Genomic DNA, 21,451 nt, shown 5'->3' with positions numbered 1-21,451 from the left:
GAACCTTTATTTTAAGAAAGCATCCAAAAACCTGAATACAACCATATGTGCTGTCTGTATGATGACTTCAAGGCCTCACTTAATGTATGGGATATGTAAAGCCCTTGAAGTATGTCTACAGCTATGTACAGTATACGTCAAGCAGCACAGGGCCCCATTCTGGTCTTTCCCAATATGGATTTGAATCAAATACTTTAAGGCAGAAAGTAGCTTCTATGTTGAATGATAAACATTACCATATATAATCTTATGTATGTACAACAAAATCAGTAAAAAAGACAAGACTACTGTATCCAAAGGAATCAGTTTTATTGTTGAACTATTCTCTCTGTATTTAAAACTCCAAAACCAGTTGACAGCACAGAAGTCAGGGCATCTTTTCTTGCACTTTGTGACAACAAAGTGTAAGCACAGTCATCTGCAGCTCAGGGAAAATATATACTTTTATAGCCTCAATCCAAAACGCAAGTCATCTCAACTTTTTAGAACAAAACCCAGATTAAGAGAACAATGTGATTTTGATCAGCGTAACTCCCTTTAAGTGAACTAGATTGCATTTTTTAAAATGTCAGAGACAGAAATTATGGGTGAATCTGAGAACCAGGAAACCCTACAAAATATAATGCAATAAAACACTGCGATGTAAACATCTAGATCACTTAATTTCAGAGGGCTGACATTTTCCTGAATGCATATTTAAGGGATTGCATTTTTGGGCTGGTTTCTAAAATGCTTCAAATCTGGACCAAATAAAAATTTCAAAAGGTGACCGTTCTTGTCTAGAGAAAAATTCATTTGTTGACCTCTACTAACCAATCTGCACCGAGAAAGATCTATGAGGCTGGTTAACAAAATAGTTGCTTCTTTTTCAGAAATTAATTAAATCCAAGGCAAATGTGTCAATTAAGTAGACTCAAGTTTCAAACTGTCATTTTATATCTGTTGTTCTGTTCATTCCCTATCAATCAACCTCTTTCTCAGCCAGGTGTGAGAAACAATGGGCCGACAGGTGGGGAGTGAGCATTTTCAGAGATGGCTCAGACAAAACCCTTTGAAGATGCAATGACACAGGCTCCTATGGGCTGAAAATTGAAAAAAATAAAATAATAATAATAATAATTTAACTTGCGCAAGGGAGGATGGAATGGGAAATGGATGATGAAAGGGGGATGGCAGTGAAATGGTACAGAAAAGGGTACCAGAAGCAAAGCTGAGTGGCTACAGTTTTAGCAAAGCAAACATAAACCATTCCACATTCAAAGCATAGCCTCTTAAGCCTTCTGAGGTCAAATGTCAAACTACAATCTTGAGGAAATGGAACTGCTCTCTGGATCTGCGGCAAAACCAAACATTCAGACTTCAATTTAACCACCAAGCATTTAGAACTACCTCAAAAATACTCACCACCAATCAAAAGTGAATTATGAAAAATGATGAGAAAATAGAATGCACATTAAGAAAGTGTTCTGAATGTGCAATACTACTGTTGAGGATCAAAGCAATCAGGGCGATGTGAATAGATCAGTACAGTGTTCACTGTACAAGTTTTGGTGTGCAAGCAAACAGGCCGAACACTTTTCCTGAAAATGGGATTGAACTGGATTTCTCTCAACATACAACTAGCGTCAAAAAACCTTCATTTGAAATTAAATAACAGTATTATTCCATCTCTGTTTATTATTTACACAACATCCTCAGTGGGAGTTGGTGTGTGTGTGTGTGTGTGTGGGGGGGGGGTGTGTGTGTTAGTTTAATATCAGAAAAATTTATAATGTTTCACCAATGGTGCCAAAAAGTTACATTGGACCGCAAAGGGAGATGAGTTGTGTGGAAGGAGCTTTGCCCAGTTGCTTTACCAAAATAAAAGTCCCAGAATACACTGGTCTCACACAGAGAGTGCTACATGGGTACAACCCATCGTCTTCAGCCACCAATCATCGAAATGATGCAGCTCACGCATTTGATTGGCCGCATATTCGAGCACATGCCGGCATCGGCATTTAGATCCAACACAGTCAGTGAGGGATGGGAGGAGTTAAGGATTAGGCATACTAAAACGGCAGGAATACAGGAAAGTACTCTCTCACTGCTGTTCCCGGTGGGATGAGTGGTGCAGCCCGAATCTGAAGGATTTTTTTTTAGCTTCGAGGCAAACTACACATCTCACAGTGCTCAGTGCCAGGCTGGTTCATAAAGGTGCAGTGGAGGCAGGACCACATGGCCGAAGAGGATTGTGGGACAGCTGGCCCACCCATGGCATAATCCAGAGATCCAGATGGCTGCCCGCCCACTGTGCCTAAGATAAAGAATTGAAGATGAAGAGATAAAAAGAATGAAATCAGTACTTGATCATAGTGCATCAAAATGGAGTTCACAACTAATAGGCTTATTTCTCCAGAAAATCCTTTTTCCCTTTCAAAAAACAACAACTGGCTTGAGAACATAAACAATGGCATTAATCACTTGACCAATTAAACTCTTTGCTGTGATAATGGCTCTAGCAACTGGAACTGAACTTCAGTTGTGTTTGGAAAAAAAAATAATCGTTCAATCACTGCTCCTTTTAACATCTTTAACTTTCAAATGAGTCAAATGATTACTCTAGTCATGAATCTATGAATGCTGACTGATAGCTTTGAATAACTACTCACTGCAGAGCTGCTCAATGGTGGCCCACTGCTCGGATTTCTTCCAGGTCTGAGCCAGTTCCTCATTGGATGTCTTCACTGCATCCAGCAGAAGCCCAATACTGTCCTGTAGACATAAAGAAAAGAGGGTTACTGTCAGCTTTGTACAAGACAGAAATGCAAACCCAGAATTTTTTCCCAGAAGTGGGAAAAAGCAATCGAAATGTTGCTTAATCTATTAAATTTAGCAGCATGTGGTCAGCCCCTTCAAACCCTTCAGAGAAGGGCTGACATGAATTGAGACAGCAATGTTACTCAAATAATGAAAAGCTCTTCCCTGCATCTATTTAACAATGTATATGCATTTAATAAATAAATGCATTAAAATACAGAAATATACAACTTCAAAAACTACTTAAATTTAATGTAGACTACCTCAAATATCTTTGCATTGTTTCTTCTGATGGAGTGTAAGTAGTCTGTGACAGCCAATCAAATCACACTGTAGAGCTCCATCACAATGTGCCCCCTTCAGATAATTTTTTTGAAGGGTTGTGTGTGATTCAATTGTAGTAGCAGAGTGACAGAAAATCTGACCAGTCAGATGTGTTAATTTCACAATGAGGGTTGGCCTTCAGCAGTTTGCCCCCTTCACAGATCTCGGGAGAAGGGGTTACGCCACTGAATGAACGATTGATTCAAGGGGTACCTGGTTAATGCACCACACACCACTGATTAAATTGCATGGGAGCATCTGTAGCAGTGTGCCATTCTCTTCTTTTATTATAAATCGTGACCTTTTTTGACAGTGCACCTGCCCTGATTGTTTTGGATGTCCACACAACTCCGTAAAAAAAAAAAAAAAAAAAGAATTATTGTAGGGTCTACTCAAGAACTATAGGCCTCTAATTTATAAAAAACACAGTCTGCTGCCATCACGCTTTGACTTCATTGACGTACACATGGAGGGCACACATTTTGCAACAAAGGTACAATTAAGCAATAAGGTAAGAGAAGCCATGTTTTATAACTGTACAGATGAGGTAATGTGGTCAAACGCAAACAAAAGCAAGCATTTGTAACACTCACTGATAACACATGTGAGTGTGGGGTCATGTGTTAATGGTGAGAAGTACGGCTAAGTACTGATACAGACTTCCTGCTTCCATTCCGATTCACAAGCTCTCAATTCGATTCAATATCGATTCATATGGGTATATTTCAAATGTAATGTCCCTTTTGCTGACATATGAAAATAAATAATTTTCCAGCTAATGCTGTTATTTATACAGAGGACCTTCTAACTAGGTACATTATGATTTTTCTTTTTACTAATTATATTTTATTAGTTTTTCATCATTTTGGTCACATTTTGCCTTTTTAAAAATGAACAAAGCCATGTATTTAATCAATAAACATAAGTTTATATTTTATATATATATATATATATACTTTTTTTTTTTTTACATGTTTATTGTTTAATTGCATAATTCGTACTATTTACAAGTATTTACATTGATTTGTTGAACAAGTGCTAAAAACCGGTACTGTCTCTTTAACAAAACCGACATTTCCGTAAAGTGTTTGTAAACGAGTGCATGTTAACAAGAGACTTGAATGGCTTTATCTCATCTGTGCTATGCATGATTAGAAATAAATGTTACTTTTTTGTTGTTTTTGATCAACAGCTGACTGTAAAGAACAAAAAGGGTATTAAGAGACATTATTCAATGACAAATGTGTCGTGTGGATCGTCTTTGGACACTCATTACACACAACAACTTTTACTCTCAACATGCAGTGAAAGGATCTTGCTGCTGATTACTCCACCATACTACACAATCACTGATGAGCGAAATCTGAACATTTACCAGCCAGTTGCTGAATATATACATTTTAGCATAGGGCAAAATGTGGTTGCAAATGCGAATTATCTGCTCTCATTGTAGTGGAGGGTTCCGCATAGAGTAAAAGATCGATCTTAGGATTTAAGAATCGATAACGAGATCATTTAAATGAAGATTGCGAAGCATCAGAAAATAAATATTTTTACTCAGCACTAGTGAGAAGATAAAATCTGTTTCAAATCACCAATAAAAAATATCAACAAGGTAACTTTTACACACCCAATCTAGGTTTGTTTAGGGAGGGTTAAGAAATTACACAGACAAGTGATATAAATTGTAACAGGAACAGCAAGCTTTTATTAAAAGACTACTCATTAACTCATTGAGGAAGTCACTGACCCAAGTCTTCATTTTCAGGTAAGACAATACGATAAACATGAGGTAACTCAATAAGTGAACGAATTAATAATTAATAAATAGTCAAATAAATATCAATAAATATTGAAATACACTCCCTGACCAAAAAAAAGTCGCCGTTTGGATTTAAGGCAGTGTTATGATCTGGGGTTGCTTCAACTGGCCTAAGCTCAGCAACGTTAAGCAGCAATAAAATGAAGTCAGCTGTCTACCTGAATGTACTGAATGACCAGGTTATCCCACCAATGGATTTTTTGGATCATTTGTGTTGATATATCACAGTCACACACTAGGGGGAGCTGTATTCAATCAGTGTTTTTAACCATGCATCAAAATAGTAATAAAACAACAACAACCGGAGTCCTAACAAATAAAATAAAATCTAAATAAGATCTCCTTTTCAATCTCCTTTGCTGACTGATTATATTCAAAATATAACCACCAGTCATAAACAGAAAAATATTTAAATAAGGCGTAAGGGAATGAAGTAGGGGGGCGTTCATCAAAAAAAGGTTGAGAACCACTGAAATAAGGCGTGTGTAATGGCTATTAAAGGTTTAAGAAGTGCACGCTCATTCAATTAATACTGCAATTCACATGAATACTTCTGACATTATTCATACTGAAATTAACAGGGGGTTACACATGGAACAACTTTCAGGAACCCCCCCAAAAAAGCTGGGGACAGGCTTATAAGGGTGTGTGAATATAAATGAATACAATGAAAAACAGACCTGCAAGGGCATGACCTCATTTGTGACAAGAAAGAGGAGCAGGTGGAAGTCTGAGACGATGTCCAGGAAGGTTGTGGAGGAAGAACACTGGGAAAGATATGTTGCTAAACTGTGGAAGTCCTGCACATACAAAAACAGACACTCTTTCAGTGAACATTTCATGAATGGTGTACTTCTGGAGGTGCGATGCCACTTTGGCCGTTGTAAATATTAGAATGTTATTAAAGACTGTAACAAAACCAGGCTGATTCATGCTTTCAAACCGAAGCAGAGACAGGCATCTGCAGATATGAGATGGACTGAAAAACAGTGAGGTGCGCATACCTGAGTCTCTCCCAGAGCGTCTCTGTTTTCGATGGGGAAGCGGAGAGTGGAGGAGAACGTGAACACTGGGTCTTTTGGGAAAGTGGTTGTGATCTGAAACACAGAGGGTTAAACAGCAATGAGAAACATAAGACCAGACTAAACTAAATGTACAGTAATGCCTTGAAACGTAATCTACATTTTAGCATGAATTAATTTGGAAATGTACTAATACATAGACTAAGGTGTGTGTAACAAGAAGACAATTACTCACATTAATGATCAAGTACTCCACTGGTAGCGGTCGAGCTAAATATGTGATGTCATTGCCGAATTTGTCTTTATCCTAGGTGTAAAAAGAGATTTAAAAAGTTAAAACCTTTTTGAAAACGAATCTGCTGCATTCTTCCGACAGAAATAAAGCTGACACAAGGCTGTTTATGCCCAAAGCAAGAGAAATATGGCCGTTACCCACTGCAATAACTAAAGGCCATTTTAGGTACTTTTATCTGGAACTAATACTTTGTCATTTTCACACGAGGAACTATAGGTCCTCTTACCTGTTAAAAGGGACTTTAGACAGTGTTGCGTGCCTGTTACTGCATAGCTAACTTTCATCAAGACGTCTTTTTTAGGTCATTGAGTGAGCAGTTTAGTACAGTATTGTATGTTAAATCATAAAAGCCTTAATTGTAAAATATTGCATTGATAAATGGGTTTATAGTGCATTTTGAACAGGTTTACATGTGTGCGCCTCATCTCTCCTCTCACTGCGGCTTCAGGGATGCAGCATCGCATGCACGGCTCACGCGCCCAGTGTAAAAACTGTAACCTAAAGACACTGCCTATGATAACTGGAAAATGCTGCCTTCGGGGTCTGTATAAAGAAGTAGGATGATAATAAGGTGCTTTTCAAACTTTTCTGAGACCAGTTTCCTTAAGAGTTCCATTCATTCAAAAATCACTGTGACGAGGAGGAGGGCGTGTCTGGGCCGTGAGGGTGCAAGGCCAACGCCGAGTCACCTAATCAGTGGGAGAGAGAGATAAAGGGGAGCCGGAGACGCCAGTGAGAGAGGGTGAGAGAGACACACAGAGTTATGTTTGTGTGTATCTTTTATGTTGAAGTTTATCATTAAAGCTTTATTTTGACTGCTCAGCTGGGTCCCAGCTTCCTCCTTTACCATCCGAACAGAGGACATTTAGTGCTGAAACCTGGGAAGAAGGAGGAGCCGCTGCCTTTCATCAGATGGCAGAGGAGCTGTTGCCGTCCGCCAGGGGATGGGGGTCACTGCCATCTGCCAGGAATCGGAGGAACCGCTGCCGTCCGCCAGGAATTGGAAGAGCCGTTGCCGACCACCAGGGGATGGAGGACCCGCTGCCGTCTGCCGGGTCGTGGAGGAACCGCTGCTGTCCACCAGGGGGCAAAGCGGCTGAGGCCCAGTGGACGGCGTGTTTGGGACTGGCAAGCCAGTTTTTTTTTCTCTCTCTCTCTCTCTCTCTCCCCCCCTTCTCTCCCAGAGTCCAAGGAGGCGGAGAAGACCTGCCGGCAGAAGGATGGCCGGAAGGGCAAAACCTCCCCTCTAGGAAGGGAGGGGAGTACATCAAGCTGGAGGTTTCCCCCGGCCTGAATCGGGCGGTGGAGGAGTGTGACGAGGGCGTGGCCGGGCCGTGAGGGTGCACAGCCAGAGCCGAGTCACCTAATCAGCAGAAGAGAGATATAAAGGGGAGCCGGAGATGCCAGTGAGAGGGAGAGAGAGACACACGCGGAGTTATTTTTGTGTGTGTCTTTTATGTTATGTTGAAGTTCATTTGTATCATTAAAACTTTATGTTGACTGCTCAGCCGGGTCCCAGCTTCCTCCTTTCCTGACCGAACAGAGGTCTTGCAATCACTTAAGCAATTAACTGATTACGCAGCAAGGCAGTAGCCTAAGTTTTTGGATGTAGCCACAGTATGTGTAAAACAGGTCTAACAAAAGTGTTGCTACAATCCTGGCATCCTCTGTCGATGTTGTTGCTGCTACTGAATCACGCGTGCAAACAACGTTAGAAGAAAACTGATCGACACTAGATGACGTCACTTCAGGGGTTGCTTTTGAGAGGGAAAAGTCTTGTTGGGTGTGCCGTTCCTCTTACAAGTTCACATCTAGAATGTTACAAAGGGAAAAGTACAGGGACTGTTGCTTTGGGGCAACAAAGACTGAAGTCACCAGGAACCGTGTGACTGCACGACATATTCCAAAGCTATGCATATCTGTATGCATGTATATGTATCATTATGCTGTACATGATGTACATGTAACATGAAACATGATGTACGAGTGATTATTTTTATAGGTGTCAGTTCTGTACCTTATAAAAGACATCAGGGACATACTGCTCTGTGCTGGATTCTTTGGCATAGCCCAGTTCAGGAGCATCTCTGCAGGGCAGTAGACATTCATCCCTCACCAGAGCCATGCACTGATTGGACACCTGGTACCCTTCAAAGTGAACCTGGTTATCAGGACCACCTGTCAACACATTATGGATTAGTCAAGTCACCTTTGCACTTCATGTTAGCAGCATGTGCAATGCACCGTGTAGCACGCTACAGAGCACTTTAAATCTATCACATATGAGGTTTTAAGTTAGTATGCAGTAAAGAGCAAGGTCACTCATTATGTTTTAGAACAGAGCTCATGTTCAGTGCTCAACATCCCCCAATAATAAAAAAAAAATTCCTGTTGTAGACTGAAGTACATTCGGAGTCAGTATATGAATTAAATGACATTTCTAATTGTCTAATTTCATTTGTGAGAACCAATAGTCCAAAGTTCAGAATTCCTTTAGCATGAAACCTGTTCTTCAGGTACTAATAAACTACTTAAAATATGGCCAGAGTGATTTATCAGTCACTAACCAAATACCATGCAGATCAAACAGCCGTTTGACCCAGTCAAATGTCATTGTTTAGAACCACACTGGATAAAGGAAGAGTAGTAGTAAATCTTGCAAAAGAGAAAGCTGTGTACCTGTTGCAACCACTGTAACAAACTTGGATCCAAAATGGCCATCTGGGGAAAGCCGACATGGGTTGGCATGTTGGTTCTGGAAGTGTCCAGCTGTGATGCACTCCTCTGCACTCAGAAAGTGGGAGTCCTTGACAGGGGGACACATGCCCATTCGCCAATCACAATGTTAGGATGCACCATGCAGTCAGTAAAAGGAGCAACTCCCCAGTAATGTCTGTTTCCGGTATGTTTTAGATATCTGGTAACTTACCTTGTTTCTGCTGTAGCGGACAGTGCCTATCCTGGTGTCCTCTGACAGTAGATCTGTGAAAATCCACCCCACCTAAAAACAAAAGCCAATAAAAAAAAAAATAAAAAAACACCTTTCTGGTTTCTTTGGCACAAGCACACATTTGGAAGTATACAGAGATATGGGCCATCAGAGAGCCTCATTTGCCCTGACAGGAGGTCTACACTAAAAATGTCTAGTGTCTCAGCTTTGACTGCACAGATAAATAAATCCCATGTGTACGTTCAGCCATGCTAGTCATTAGAGCTTTTTAAAAATGGATCAGGAGGGTAAAAAACAAGATTAAATGACCTCAAGCTGCATTTTTTTTTGCATGAAACAAACAGAATATTAAAACTGTTTCAAGATTACTTAAAGCAAATAATCCCGATTAAAACAAGACCCAATTCACTGTGATACGATGCGTAGATCCTGAGGTAATCTTCACTTATTTTATGCATTACTATTTTTTACACTTATCCCGGACGAGCCCCCATTTGTAAGGAGGTATGGAAAAAGTATCTCACCTTCCGTAGGCCCAATTTGGCAGCAATTTCCTCAACTGCTTCAGCCTTTGGATCCTCAATCAGCTCAAGACTGTTCTGGGTTCCAATCTGAGACAAAGAAGAGGAGAAAATTTAGATGGCATAGCAGACAGAGTCAGTGGGTTCTAGTCCCATATACTAATGAGTTATAAAAATCACAGTGATTAAATAATACAATACAGTACAACTTTATTAATCCCTGACGGGCATTTAAGATAAATCGGCAGACATGGACAGTGAGTTCTGATATTCTCTCTAGCATTGATCAGTTCATCCATCCATCATTGGTTTAAGGCACACAAACATTAGCTGTACGCTCAATATCCTTGACCTCTGTTCTTCACAGAAGCACAAAGTTTTCTTGCTCACTTCTAAAGGGTTAGCCTACTACTGCCCTCTTGTGTTTGTTTGATACCATTGCACCTACTGCTGTATTTAATGTAATGTAAAGAATACTGAGACACTAGCCAGTCAGACCTACTATAAGTCTCTCACCTGGGGTGGTTCATAAATGGCAGCCACCTCTGCACGGATACCAAGAGGGATGTCTTTGTGCTCTGTGTAGCGACCATAAAGGTAACCCATCCGCTGGTTACCCGTCTTTCTCCAGAAATCGAGAAATCGGTCAGCAATGGTGTGGTTCTCGAACATTATGTTGTCCACGTGTCGATATTTCTGCAACACAGATTTTTTTGGTAGTTCCAACAGACAAAAAGACAAAGACAGAAATACAACACTGCCCCTCAGGGAGTTCTCATTTACTTGCTTGAGCAGGAAACAGAAGTTGAGGGCTCGTTTTAAGGCAAGAAATTGATTTCATGACAGTTTGTCTGCATGTAATATAAGAGCTAGATGAAAGTGAAGATGCTTGTGATACAGACAGAGAGTAGCTGGCTACCTGTCTATTGAGGGTGATGGCGCTGGGCTGGCACTTGGTACAGATGCCCTCTGGCCAGGGTGGATGTCCCTCACAGCCAGATTTAATCTTACAGCTAATGTTCTCAAGTGCAACAAACTTCCCCCTAAGAAACAAGAAAACTTGAAAATTACACTGTCCCTGTGGTCTTATTTAGGTTATAGAAGAGAGTTCCAAGAAACACTCACTTGTCTGCACCGCCAGTGAGTTTCCGTATGTAGGCATGGAAGGACATGTGCTTGACTGGCGGGTCAAGGTGGTTTAGATAGTCTTCATCAAAAGGCTATTAAATAAATTAATATATTTAGAACATGGAAGATGAAATTGCAAATGTGTGCTATCAGTCTTAGGGCCCTATTTTAAGAGGTTTATGCCTTATGTGCAGCACTATGTGATGCGTCATATGCCCAAAGTCACTGGGAATGCCCATGAATTTTTGATATTTTCGTGCAAGTATGAACTTAGTCTAGATGCAAGTGGGTTGGCAAAAATCGGACGTGCAACATGCTAATGGGCTGGGTCAAGGGCAATTTAATTTGGAGGTTCTTCTCCGTTTATTGCACCGTCTGCGTCTTATTATATAGTCCATTCCCTGTCAATATGGGAATTGTCGTTGTGCATAGTGTTGCGTCTAGTGCAGTCATGAAAATAAAGTTCTTAATTAATGTTACAATGGTGTTTTAATGAAATGGTTCATGCAAGAGAAAGGGATTAAATGCGATTATTTCCTCATCCTAATATCAAACCTGTATGAATATATTTTTTATTTATTATGAGATTTCAGAACTTTGGCAAAAGGAAAGATCATCAGTGAGTAATGACTGAAATATCAGTTTTTTGCACAAAGCTATTGCATGGTTTCAGAAGTCTTTGAATGTAGCACATATATAACACAATACAAGACATTTGGAAGTTTTGTAAGTGGGGTTTTTTTTGTCCTTTTTTGAGCTCTTGACAGACATGGTCACTATGAACTGTCAATGTATGGAAAATTTCTCCTTTCGTGTTAAACGAAAAAAAAGCAACATATAGGTTTGAACAACCTGAGGGTGAGTTCTGTACATAACAAATCTAAATTTCAGGTGAGCTATTCCTTTATCCAGTGTTGTGAAGACTCTCTGAGGTGCACATCTAGAATAGACCCATATTCTATGATGAGATTTGTGCGTCCTGAGGGCAGGATATGGGGTCCTTACCTCCAAAGGTACGCAGTGCACACATTTCCCCATGGGACCATGCCGGCACCTGAAAAACAGTGATAATGAATGCCTTGTATCAGAAATATTAAACACATTCCTTTTAAACTGTTCACAAAATGTCTCTCTTAAGGACTCTGCAGTTCTCATAGAAATGAATTATTTAAGGGGTTGAATAATGCATTAGATCCACTGTAAACCATGGTAGAAAAATAACTTTGAAATCCACCAGCCCTGGGAGCACAAGGCTGTAAATAATTTTCCTGTGTAAAAAGTGAAGGGAGTGTTGAAAGAGAGGCAGACTCACAGCTGTGGGTCTCTGTTTCTGTAGATCTTTCCCTCCTGTTTGGACAGATACTGGTCGATCTCATCTTCTGGGATCTGTGGGGCAGAGTGTGAGCGGGATATGGAAGATGATGAGGAGGAGGAGGAGGAGGAAGAAGGGAAGGAGGGGAAGGAAGAAGAAGTGTGAGGCTGAGCAATGTCCATATTCTCACTGGAGGGTCCAACTGAGGATGGGAAGAGGAAAAGCATATCGCCATGCCTAAAATACAAAATAACAACTTTGTGAGAATGGTCACATTTACTGGTATGTAAAATGCTAAGACACAAGCCCACAAATGCACAATTAAACAGAATAAACTCTATCTCTCTAGGCTGCACAATTACTTGATTTTCAGTAAGCTGAGGGCCTTGTTCTGTGACAGGACCTCTCCAGTCTTGTTCCGGTTCAGGTAGACTGAGAAGCCATTTGAACTGAACCCAAACTCTTTGGCAACCTAGTGGAAAGATAAAGGTTAAATCACATTGTCTCTGTTTATTTGATTTAGGAGAACAAAATGAGCAATATAAGGAACAAAAAGACCAAGAAGTTACTAAGTCTTTCCTTCTGTTCCTGGAATGTTTTATAAAAAGCCATACGGCACTCAAGGCCATGCTATTTTGCAAAACTCTTTCATGCTCAGGCTGAACAACTAATAAGTGGGAAGTTAGTACTCAATGTTTTGAGTGCAGTGTCAGAACCATATCCGACAGAGATATATATCAGGCAATCAGACACCCAGTAGAAGCCCAATATCAATGCTAATCCAATCAGCAAAAGCTTTTACTAGTTGCTCATGGTGCTCCCAAATTTAACCTGTAAGTATAACATACCATCCTGGAGATGGATGGAATTGTAAAAAATTCATTATGAACACTAGGGCTGAAACGATTAGTTGACATTATCGACAACGTCGACAATAATTGTCTACAAAAATATTCATTGCCGAATAGTGGTTTGATCTCATTTAACGTAACATGAGTTGATGAACATGCAGGTCACGCCTGACTGAGGAGAGGAAGAAAACACAGACACCTCACAGTCCAGATGCACTCTAAACCTTCCAAACAGCTTAAGGTGATGTAAATCACAAAATATGAGGGAATTATAATGCAAAAATACAAAATAAGTAAATACTGAAGCACTCTCATTGTGGAATAAGTGGAGCTGGAGCTGCCGCGCCACTGAAGCAAAACTTGCGTGTCGAGCATCTTTAAAGGAAACACCCTGACGTTACATCTTTAATGCAGTTATAGCTTTAATAAAGTTCAAATAATATGGAAGCGGGTCATGTAAATAACTACAATCTCCAAAATTGGCATTTCTCTGTCAGTCAGCGCCTCTTCTACGAGTTGCGTGAAGTGTCCCGATCTAAGGCATCCAGCTGATGCACACACTGTCACGGGGACGCTCATCCTTCGAGTGTGCGCACTTAATGCAGCTAGATTATAACATGATGGCTTGCAACTTATTATTGAATCATAATACATGTGTCACTGTGCATTTCTTATCATGAAAAAAATTGGCAATATGCAGCCAATTATTAATAAGAGAAGATGATCTTGAGTTAAAGATGGATTAAAGTGAACAAAAAGTTTCACCCCATTATACACCGCAACAAAATATGTTTTAGATTTGTTTTGGCTTGTTTTCCAATATTAATATCCAAAGCAGCTATCCTACAGAAGAAAAAAAATTTTATCTGAGAATGTTGAATATAATATTAAAAATACAAATATTTTAGAATATGTAAAAATCCATTAAAAAAAGATGCATTCACCCGAGAAGCAGCATATAAGATATTTAGACTTGCTTTTAGAGAATAGATCTTGGATATAAGTATATTTTGTCTTTACTGCACTCGCAGAAGTATAACCAAGTGAAAAAATACACTTATATACAAAATACATTTAAATTTAAGATACATTCTCTTAAAGCAAGTCTAAATATGTTACATGATGCTTCTCAAGTAAATGTATCTTGTTTTAAGGATTTTTAGACAATTCTAAAATGAAAAACAAGACAAAAACACTTGATAACAATAGGATTTTTTGCAGTGAATTTCTTTACTGGCTTAAACTTAACAGAAAGTATTTTCCCCCTTTAATTCAGTGAATGTCATTTAGAGGTATTTTTAAAAGATGATTTTGTCCTCTTTATTGTTAGTAAGCACGTTTAATACAAACTTTTAAGTCAGGGCACAAGCTGAATAATCAGTCTAATAATAGTTAGATTAATTATCAAAATAATCGTTAGTTGCAGCCCTATTGAACACATAGGCTATAATTCAACTCCAAGCACCAGATCAGGACTTGGACACCATCTACTGACATAACACCAATGACTAAGACAAAAGATGCACAAATGCTTCAAGGTCATAGCTAGACCCCTTGACTTCTGTTTCTTTTCGTTTTGCTTTATAATGATGAAATCAAATGGGGAGACGGTCTGCACTGATCACCAACTAATTATCCACCCTCCCACAGTGAGACATGAATCTTTAATGGACCCTGCGGTGTCTACACCAGACAAACAGAAAACCTCTGCCTATATTAAAACAGCCTGTAGCATCTTAAACTATCTGGTACCAACATTAAAAATTGTCAATGACATCAGAATTTATATAAAAGTTAATACTACTTATTAATAGTTATTAAGATCAAGAAAGTGCCCAACCACTTTTAAAATGTATTAAATTGCTCCAAACATGAGCAATTTGATGGTTAGAGGGTTAGTTCACCCAAAAATGAAAATTCTGTTTCATTTACTCACCTTCATGTCGTTCCAAGTCTACAACAGAAATTACGTAAGAATGTTGGCACTGGCCTTTTTTTAATACAATGAAAGTGAATGGTGACCGAGGCTGTCAGTCCCTAAAATTCGGCCTAACATCATCTTTGTCTTGCCATTGAAGAAAAAAGTCATACGGGTTTGGGTGAGAAAATAATGACAGAATTTAAATTTTTGGGTGAATTATACCTTTAAGTTATAATCTGCAAGGGTCATCCAGAGAGTTCTGAACCAATCTTTATCATGACAGGTCGCTGTGGGTGCGCAATTTATACTTCTGTCTAAGCACAGCAAGCACACTTCTAATGGAACGCTACACAATTTGTGATGAAGAACATCTGTGAGATTGTGCAACTTATTGTCACTGGTCTCCATTTTCAGATCTGCTCCATTAATACTGTAAATTAACATTCAGCAGGAGTTTTCTTTGCTGCTGCTGCTGTGTAATGACTCATAGATCTGTGGTTGTGCGTTTGTTGTATAGTGATATTTTCAGGTCAGGCTTTGAATGTAACAGTTGCATAGGTCCAGAGGAATGACTGTGAATGTTATTTATGGTGAATAGTAACACCTACTCTCTCATAATTTTAGTGAATCGAAATCCAACATTCAAATATTTGAATGTAATAAAATGTTTTAGCAAAAGATTTAAGTAAATATTGTAGTTTATTACACTTGCGTAGCTAAACACATAATGGATGAATGGGGGAAAATTCTGCTTGCTAAACTTAAAGCCATGTCTTCAGTGCCCAAATGCTTAATAAGTGTTATTAGAAGAAATGGTGATGTTACACAGTGGTAAACACTCAACTGTCCCAACTTTTTTGGAGCGTGTTGCAATCATCTGATTTGAAATGAGTGTACAGTTGAAGTCAGAAGCTTACATACACCTTAGCCAAACACATTTAAACTCTGTTTTTCACAATTCCTGACATTTAATCGTAGAAAACATTCCCTGTCTTAGGTCAGTTAGGATCACTACTTAAAGAATGTGAAATGTCAGGATAATAGTAGAGAGATTTATTTATTTCAGCTTTTATTTCTTTCATCACATTCCCAGTGGGTCAGAAGTTTACATACACTTGGTATTTGGTAGTATTGCCTTTAAATTGTTGAACTGGGGTCAAACGTTTTGGGTAGCCTTCCACAAGCTTCTCACAATAAGTTGCTGGAATTTTGGCCCATTCTTCCAGACAGAACTGGTGTAACTGAGTCAGGTTTGTAGACCTCCTTGCTCGCACATGCTTTTTCAGTTCTGCCCACAAATTTTCTATCAGATTGAGGTCAGGGCTTTGTGATGGCCACTCCAGTACCTTGACTTTGTTGTCCTTTGTAAACCATTTTGCCACAACTTAGGAGATATGCTTGGGTCATTGTCCATTTGGAAGACCCATTTGCAACCGAGCTTTAACTTACTGGCTGATGTCTTGAGATGTTGCTGCAGTCTATCCACATAATTTTCCTTCCTCATGATGCCAACTATTTTGTGAAGTGCACCAGTCCCTCCTGCAGCAAAGCACCCCCACAACATGATGCTGCCACCTTCACGGTTGGGATGGTGTTCTTCAGCTTGCAAGCCTCACCCTTTTTCCTCCAAACATAACGATGGTCATTATGGCCAAACAGTTAAATTTTTGTTTCATCAGACCAGAGGACATTTCTCCAAAAAGTAAGATCTTTGTTCCCATGTGCACTTGCAAACTGTAGTCTGGCTTATTTATGGTGGTTTTGGAGCAGTGGCTTCTTCCTTGCTGAGCAGCCTTTCAGGTTATGTCGATATAGGACTTGTTTTAGTGTGAATATAGATACTTGTCTACCTGTTTCCTCCAGCATCTTCACAAGATCCTTTGCTGTTGTTCTGGGATTGATTTGCACTTTCCACACCAAACTATATTAATCTCTAAAAGACAGAATGCCTCTCCTTCATGAGCGATATGATGGCTGCGTGGTCCCATGGTGTTTATTCTTGCATACTATTGTTTTTTTTTAGATGAACGTGGTACCTTCAGGCATTTGGAAATTGCTCCCAAGAATGAACCAGACATGTGGAGGTTGACAATGTTATTTCTGAGGTCTTGGCTGGTTTCTTTTGATTTTCCCATGATGTCAAGCAAAGAGGCACTGAGTTTGAAGGTAGGCCTTAAACTACATACACAGGTACACCTCCAATTCAGTACACCTCCTATCAGAAGCTAATTGGCTAACTGTCTAATGCCTTGACATCATTTTCTGGAATTATCCAAGCTGCTTAAAGGCACAGTTAACTTAGTGTATGTAAACTTCTGACCCAAATTAAAAGTGAAGCAATCTGTCTGTAAACAATTGCTGGAAAAATTACTTGTGTCATGCACAAAGTAGATGTCCTAAATGACTTGCCAAAACTATAGTTTTCTAATATTAAATCTGTGGAGTGGTTAAAAATGAGTTTTAATGACTTCAACCTATGAGTATGTAAACTTCTGACTTCAACTGTATATTTTCAAAAAAATAAAATAAATAAAATTACATTCACAAGGTAAAACTTTAAATAATGTGTAGTTGTAGTGCTTTTAATATAGAACAGGGTAAATAGAATTAACAAATCACACCTTTTTGTTTTTATTAGCATTTTCCATACTGTCCCAACTTTTTTTGGAACTGGGGTTGTAAATATATAGTGGTGCATATAAGCCTCAAAGTGATAACAGGATTCCCATTCTTTTTATGGCACAATTTTCCAGGACATTTCCAGGAAATTTTGTGGGCCCAACAAGTGTAACATTTTAACAAAAACACGTCCATTTAAATTGAACTTTTATTTTGCTGTTTCTTTGTTTTTGATGGTAGTTTCTCACCTCCGGATAAGCAGTCCACTACATTACCAGTGTGATTATTAAACCCCCAAAAGCAGTGAATTAATTAAATAAATATACAGTCTGTTTATGCTGCAAGCTAACAAGTGCTCTTCTCTCTGTCGTCTACTAGAAACAAAGTGCATGCGTGATAACCATGATGAGGTGTTTTCAGTTTATGAGCAGCCAGCTTTACACATTTGCTTTGAACCGCGTAGCAAATACAGATTATATAATTATTCAATTAAATCACAGCCTTTTGCAGTTTAATAATCACAATAAGACATATTGCAAAATGTATTTAATTGTGCATTCAAACATTAATTTTCATCCAAATGTATCAAATTCTGTGACATTGCACATTCTATAACTAAAGCCATTGCACATTTTATAATCTAAAATTTACAACTCAAATGTTTTTGTGGTTAACAACAGCAATTTTGGAATGCAAAATATTCTGGACTATGTCAATACTTAAACTATTTAATCGGAGCAAAGCAGAAATGACAGCAGATGAGCAGAAAATATACGTGACATGGCTTTGTTCATAACAGTCAAAAATTGACGTTTGTTTCAACGTGCACAGCCAAATCGATACGAATGTGTATTTGACACCTATCCTGAGTCCCAATCGCTGCCATGTTTTTGTACATGTAACAAAAACTTTGTTAGCAACACAGTCAAACATTTTCAGGAAAAATTATTATTGTCCAGGACATTTAAGTACTTTTCTCATTTTCCGCTGCTTTGCAAAATTCCAGATTTTCCAGGACGCGTGGGAACCCTGGATAAACATATGATTATTTCTTGTGTGCATTTTATGAAAAGCAGTGTGTAAAGCCTGCCTTGACTATTTTAAACCAGACTTTTACAGTAGAAGGTAAATAAGGGCACAGAGCAGGAAAGGAGATAAAAGTTAATGTAGCGTGAAAGAGTCACAAAGAACTATGTGTGTGTTTTTTCTTTTTACCTTCTTGAGGAACGCTGCAGCTGTCTCACGCTTTGTCGATGGGATTTTTTTCATTCCCTCTGGAGACTGGACACGAATGATCTGTCAATTAATAAACATAAGGGAAGAGACACTTAAGGTTAATGCAACGGGTATGTTTGTTGTACAGTTGTGTGCTTGATTCTTAAACAGATCTCATACACAACTTAAGAAAAAGAAAAAAAAAAAGACTTTACAATTCGATGGCAGATGTCACGCAAGTATTGAACCAGGATGAAGTTCCATCTGTGAAAGCATTTCTGACACTTCCCAAAAACAACCCATAAGACCACAAGCAATTAATCCGATCCAAACAAGCCAGTTAAGAAAAGAAAAAACAGGTGGCTGGAGGGCAGACCTTAGACGTCGGACACTCGATAAACTGGCACAGAAAGCCACACGACTCCATGTCCAAACACTCGCTGAATGCCACCATGCCTTTTGCACATTTTTTTCCACTATAAATCACTATTGCTTGTTTTACCATTCTATTCATCGATCTGCCTTTCATTTTTGGTTTTAGAAGATGACTCTCTTAAGTACAGCTATTGGTAAACTGCAAGTGCAACTGGACTTTTAGTATTTTGAACATCATCCATCCAGTTCCTTCTTTCACTTGTCTAAGTCTCTTTGTACAAAATCAGGACAAAAGATAATTTGCCATTCAAGACACTTTCATCAATTGCTTAAGTGGCAATACACCTACCAGATATATACAACTGAGGAGAACGAGTTTATCTCCGTATCTCACATTTAAGGCAGTATCTTCATCTCCCTACTGTTAATGAAAATGAAAATAAAACTCAACATCCAATTTAATAAGCAGCAGGCATAAACTTACACTGACTCATGCAGTAATGTCTGTGCCAAGCCAAATAAAGTAAATCTCAGCAGAATTAATAAAGCACAGCAGTGAATCATAAATGAATCAGATTAGTTAATAAGACACATATAAACGTTGTTTTGAGTGTTTTATGTGTTTCTGGAGGATTTGGGCTGAGTCTGATCATTAGCATCATGCTAACAATTCTGCTGCCTCATCACAGGATGACAGACTTCACTCAAACTGTCTTCATACACGCACAAACAGTCACTTACTATATTTTCTGTCATGTTGATGAGGTGAACCGTCCCCCCTGGTGTCGCTGAAATGACAGTTCAAGTGTTTATATGTCGCTGTTTACGGTTCGGATCTGTCCAGCGATGCCAAACTCACAGAACCGGTGCTACATCTAAATGAGTCCGGGCTGTGACAGGATCCTGCTTAAAGTGACCGGACAGAAACAAGGAAGTTGCATGTTCTGTTCCTGTATAGCTTTAAAGGAATAGTTCACAAAAAAATGACACAAATGAAGGTTTTTAGAAGACTATCTCAGCTCTGTTGGTCCATACAATGCAAGAGAATGGTGACCAAAATTTTGAAGCTACAAAAAGCACATAAAGGCAGCATAAAAGTAAGCTGTAAGACTCCAGTGGTTAAATCCATGTCTCCTGAAGCGATCCAGTTGGTTTAGGGTGAGAAGAACAGACCAAAATGTTTATCTTTTTCACTGTACATGACGGCTGTGTCTCGTTTGGATGGATGCGTCCTCCAGAGGTCGCATTTGTTGGCCGCATACGTCATCGAGGATGTCTCCTTTCAGAAAAGCGAGTAGGACACTTCGAATGCAGCCTTTGATTGCGACCTCCTTTCACATGAATTCGGAGGATGCATGAGGTGTATCCTTCGTTGGCACTCACAACCCACAATTCTTTGCTTCAACAGAAATGTCTACAAAAAATTAAGCCAATTTCCCTCTTAACTATGATGTTCAAACGCAAGGAATGTTAATTCCCAAGTTGAAGTTCCTCAGTAGATGAGTGCAGAGTATATAATATGTATAATTATATTAATATATAATTAAAATAATAATTTATTAGACTAAAAATACACCTGTATAATCTGCTTTATTTTCTTTTTGCATCATTATAACGGTCCTAAAATTTACCTCATACATTCCCTTCCAGAGGGACTTTGTTACTGTCTCACTCAAAGCGCTGGCGCTTGTTAAAGAGTGGCGTGCTCTCATAGCAACCATGTTACGTTACGTTTCCGTTTGTCCTACGAAGGCCCTCTCGTTTAAACGAGGCTTTTTTAAAGGAGGACCTCCTAAGGACGCCTACCTAGGACACAGCCTTCGAAACGAGACACAGCCGATGTCTTGCCATTGCAGTCTCTAGGCATGATTTTAAGCTCATTTACACTTCCGAGTGCTTGACGCATGCGCAGAGCGCTAGATGGCGTTCGGAAGTTTAATCAAGCTTGAAATCATGATAGCGAAGGAGACCGCTGATGATAAGATGTACAAATCAATACTTTGGAAATGTCGAACTTCGTCACCAGCGATTATTTAGCAGAGACAGGACACTTCTATTTTACGCAAATCGTTTAAAAAAAGGTTTAAGTGAAATTATTAGCGAATGTCAAAATGGATTTATGGCTGGCCGGCATATAAATTGGAATATTAGATTCATTTTGGATTTGCTAGTCTATTCAAATTTGGTGTAATCTGAAGCACTGATGGTGTTTTTAGATTTCCACAAAGCATTTGACACGATTGAGCATCAATTTATATATAATGCACTTAATGTTTTTGGTTTTGGTGATACATTTA

General features: G+C 39.0%; 1 protein-coding gene across 1 annotated transcript; it reads right to left on the bottom strand.

Moving 5' to 3' along the window:
• Positions 1 to 292: 292 nt before the first annotated feature.
• LOC127426937 (nuclear protein localization protein 4 homolog) lies at positions 293 to 20,043 on the bottom strand. The gene is made up of 17 exons (XM_051674139.1): positions 19,896 to 20,043; positions 18,780 to 18,860; positions 12,536 to 12,645; positions 12,174 to 12,410; positions 11,867 to 11,915; positions 10,859 to 10,953; positions 10,653 to 10,776; positions 10,250 to 10,429; positions 9,737 to 9,823; positions 9,192 to 9,263; positions 8,942 to 9,068; positions 8,280 to 8,440; positions 6,203 to 6,274; positions 5,950 to 6,042; positions 5,626 to 5,745; positions 2,652 to 2,754; positions 293 to 2,296 (listed from the first exon to the last, which is right to left on the bottom strand). The coding sequence occupies exons 1-17, from the start codon at positions 19,908 to 19,910 to the stop codon at positions 2,139 to 2,141; spliced, it is 1,884 nt and encodes a 627-aa protein (XP_051530099.1). The 5' UTR covers positions 19,911 to 20,043; the 3' UTR covers positions 293 to 2,138.
• Positions 20,044 to 21,451: the final 1,408 nt, after the last annotated feature.

The sequence above is a fragment of the Myxocyprinus asiaticus genome, chromosome 36 (assembly GCF_019703515.2).
Source record: "Myxocyprinus asiaticus isolate MX2 ecotype Aquarium Trade chromosome 36, UBuf_Myxa_2, whole genome shotgun sequence".
Taxonomy (NCBI): Eukaryota; Metazoa; Chordata; class Actinopteri; order Cypriniformes; family Catostomidae; genus Myxocyprinus; species Myxocyprinus asiaticus.
Note: the sequence above shows the minus strand (reverse complement) of the source record. Positions and strands in the feature narration are given on the sequence as shown.

Coding starts and splice junctions, on each gene's coding strand:
- LOC127426937 (XM_051674139.1), bottom strand. Junction 12,411..12,535: donor CTCAGCTTACTGAAAATCAA/GTAATTGTGCAG, acceptor TTTGTATTTTAG/GCATGGCGATATGCTTTTCC. Junction 2,755..5,625: donor ATGAGGTCATGCCCTTGCAG/GTCTGTTTTTCA, acceptor TTATGTCTACAG/GACAGTATTGGGCTTCTGCT.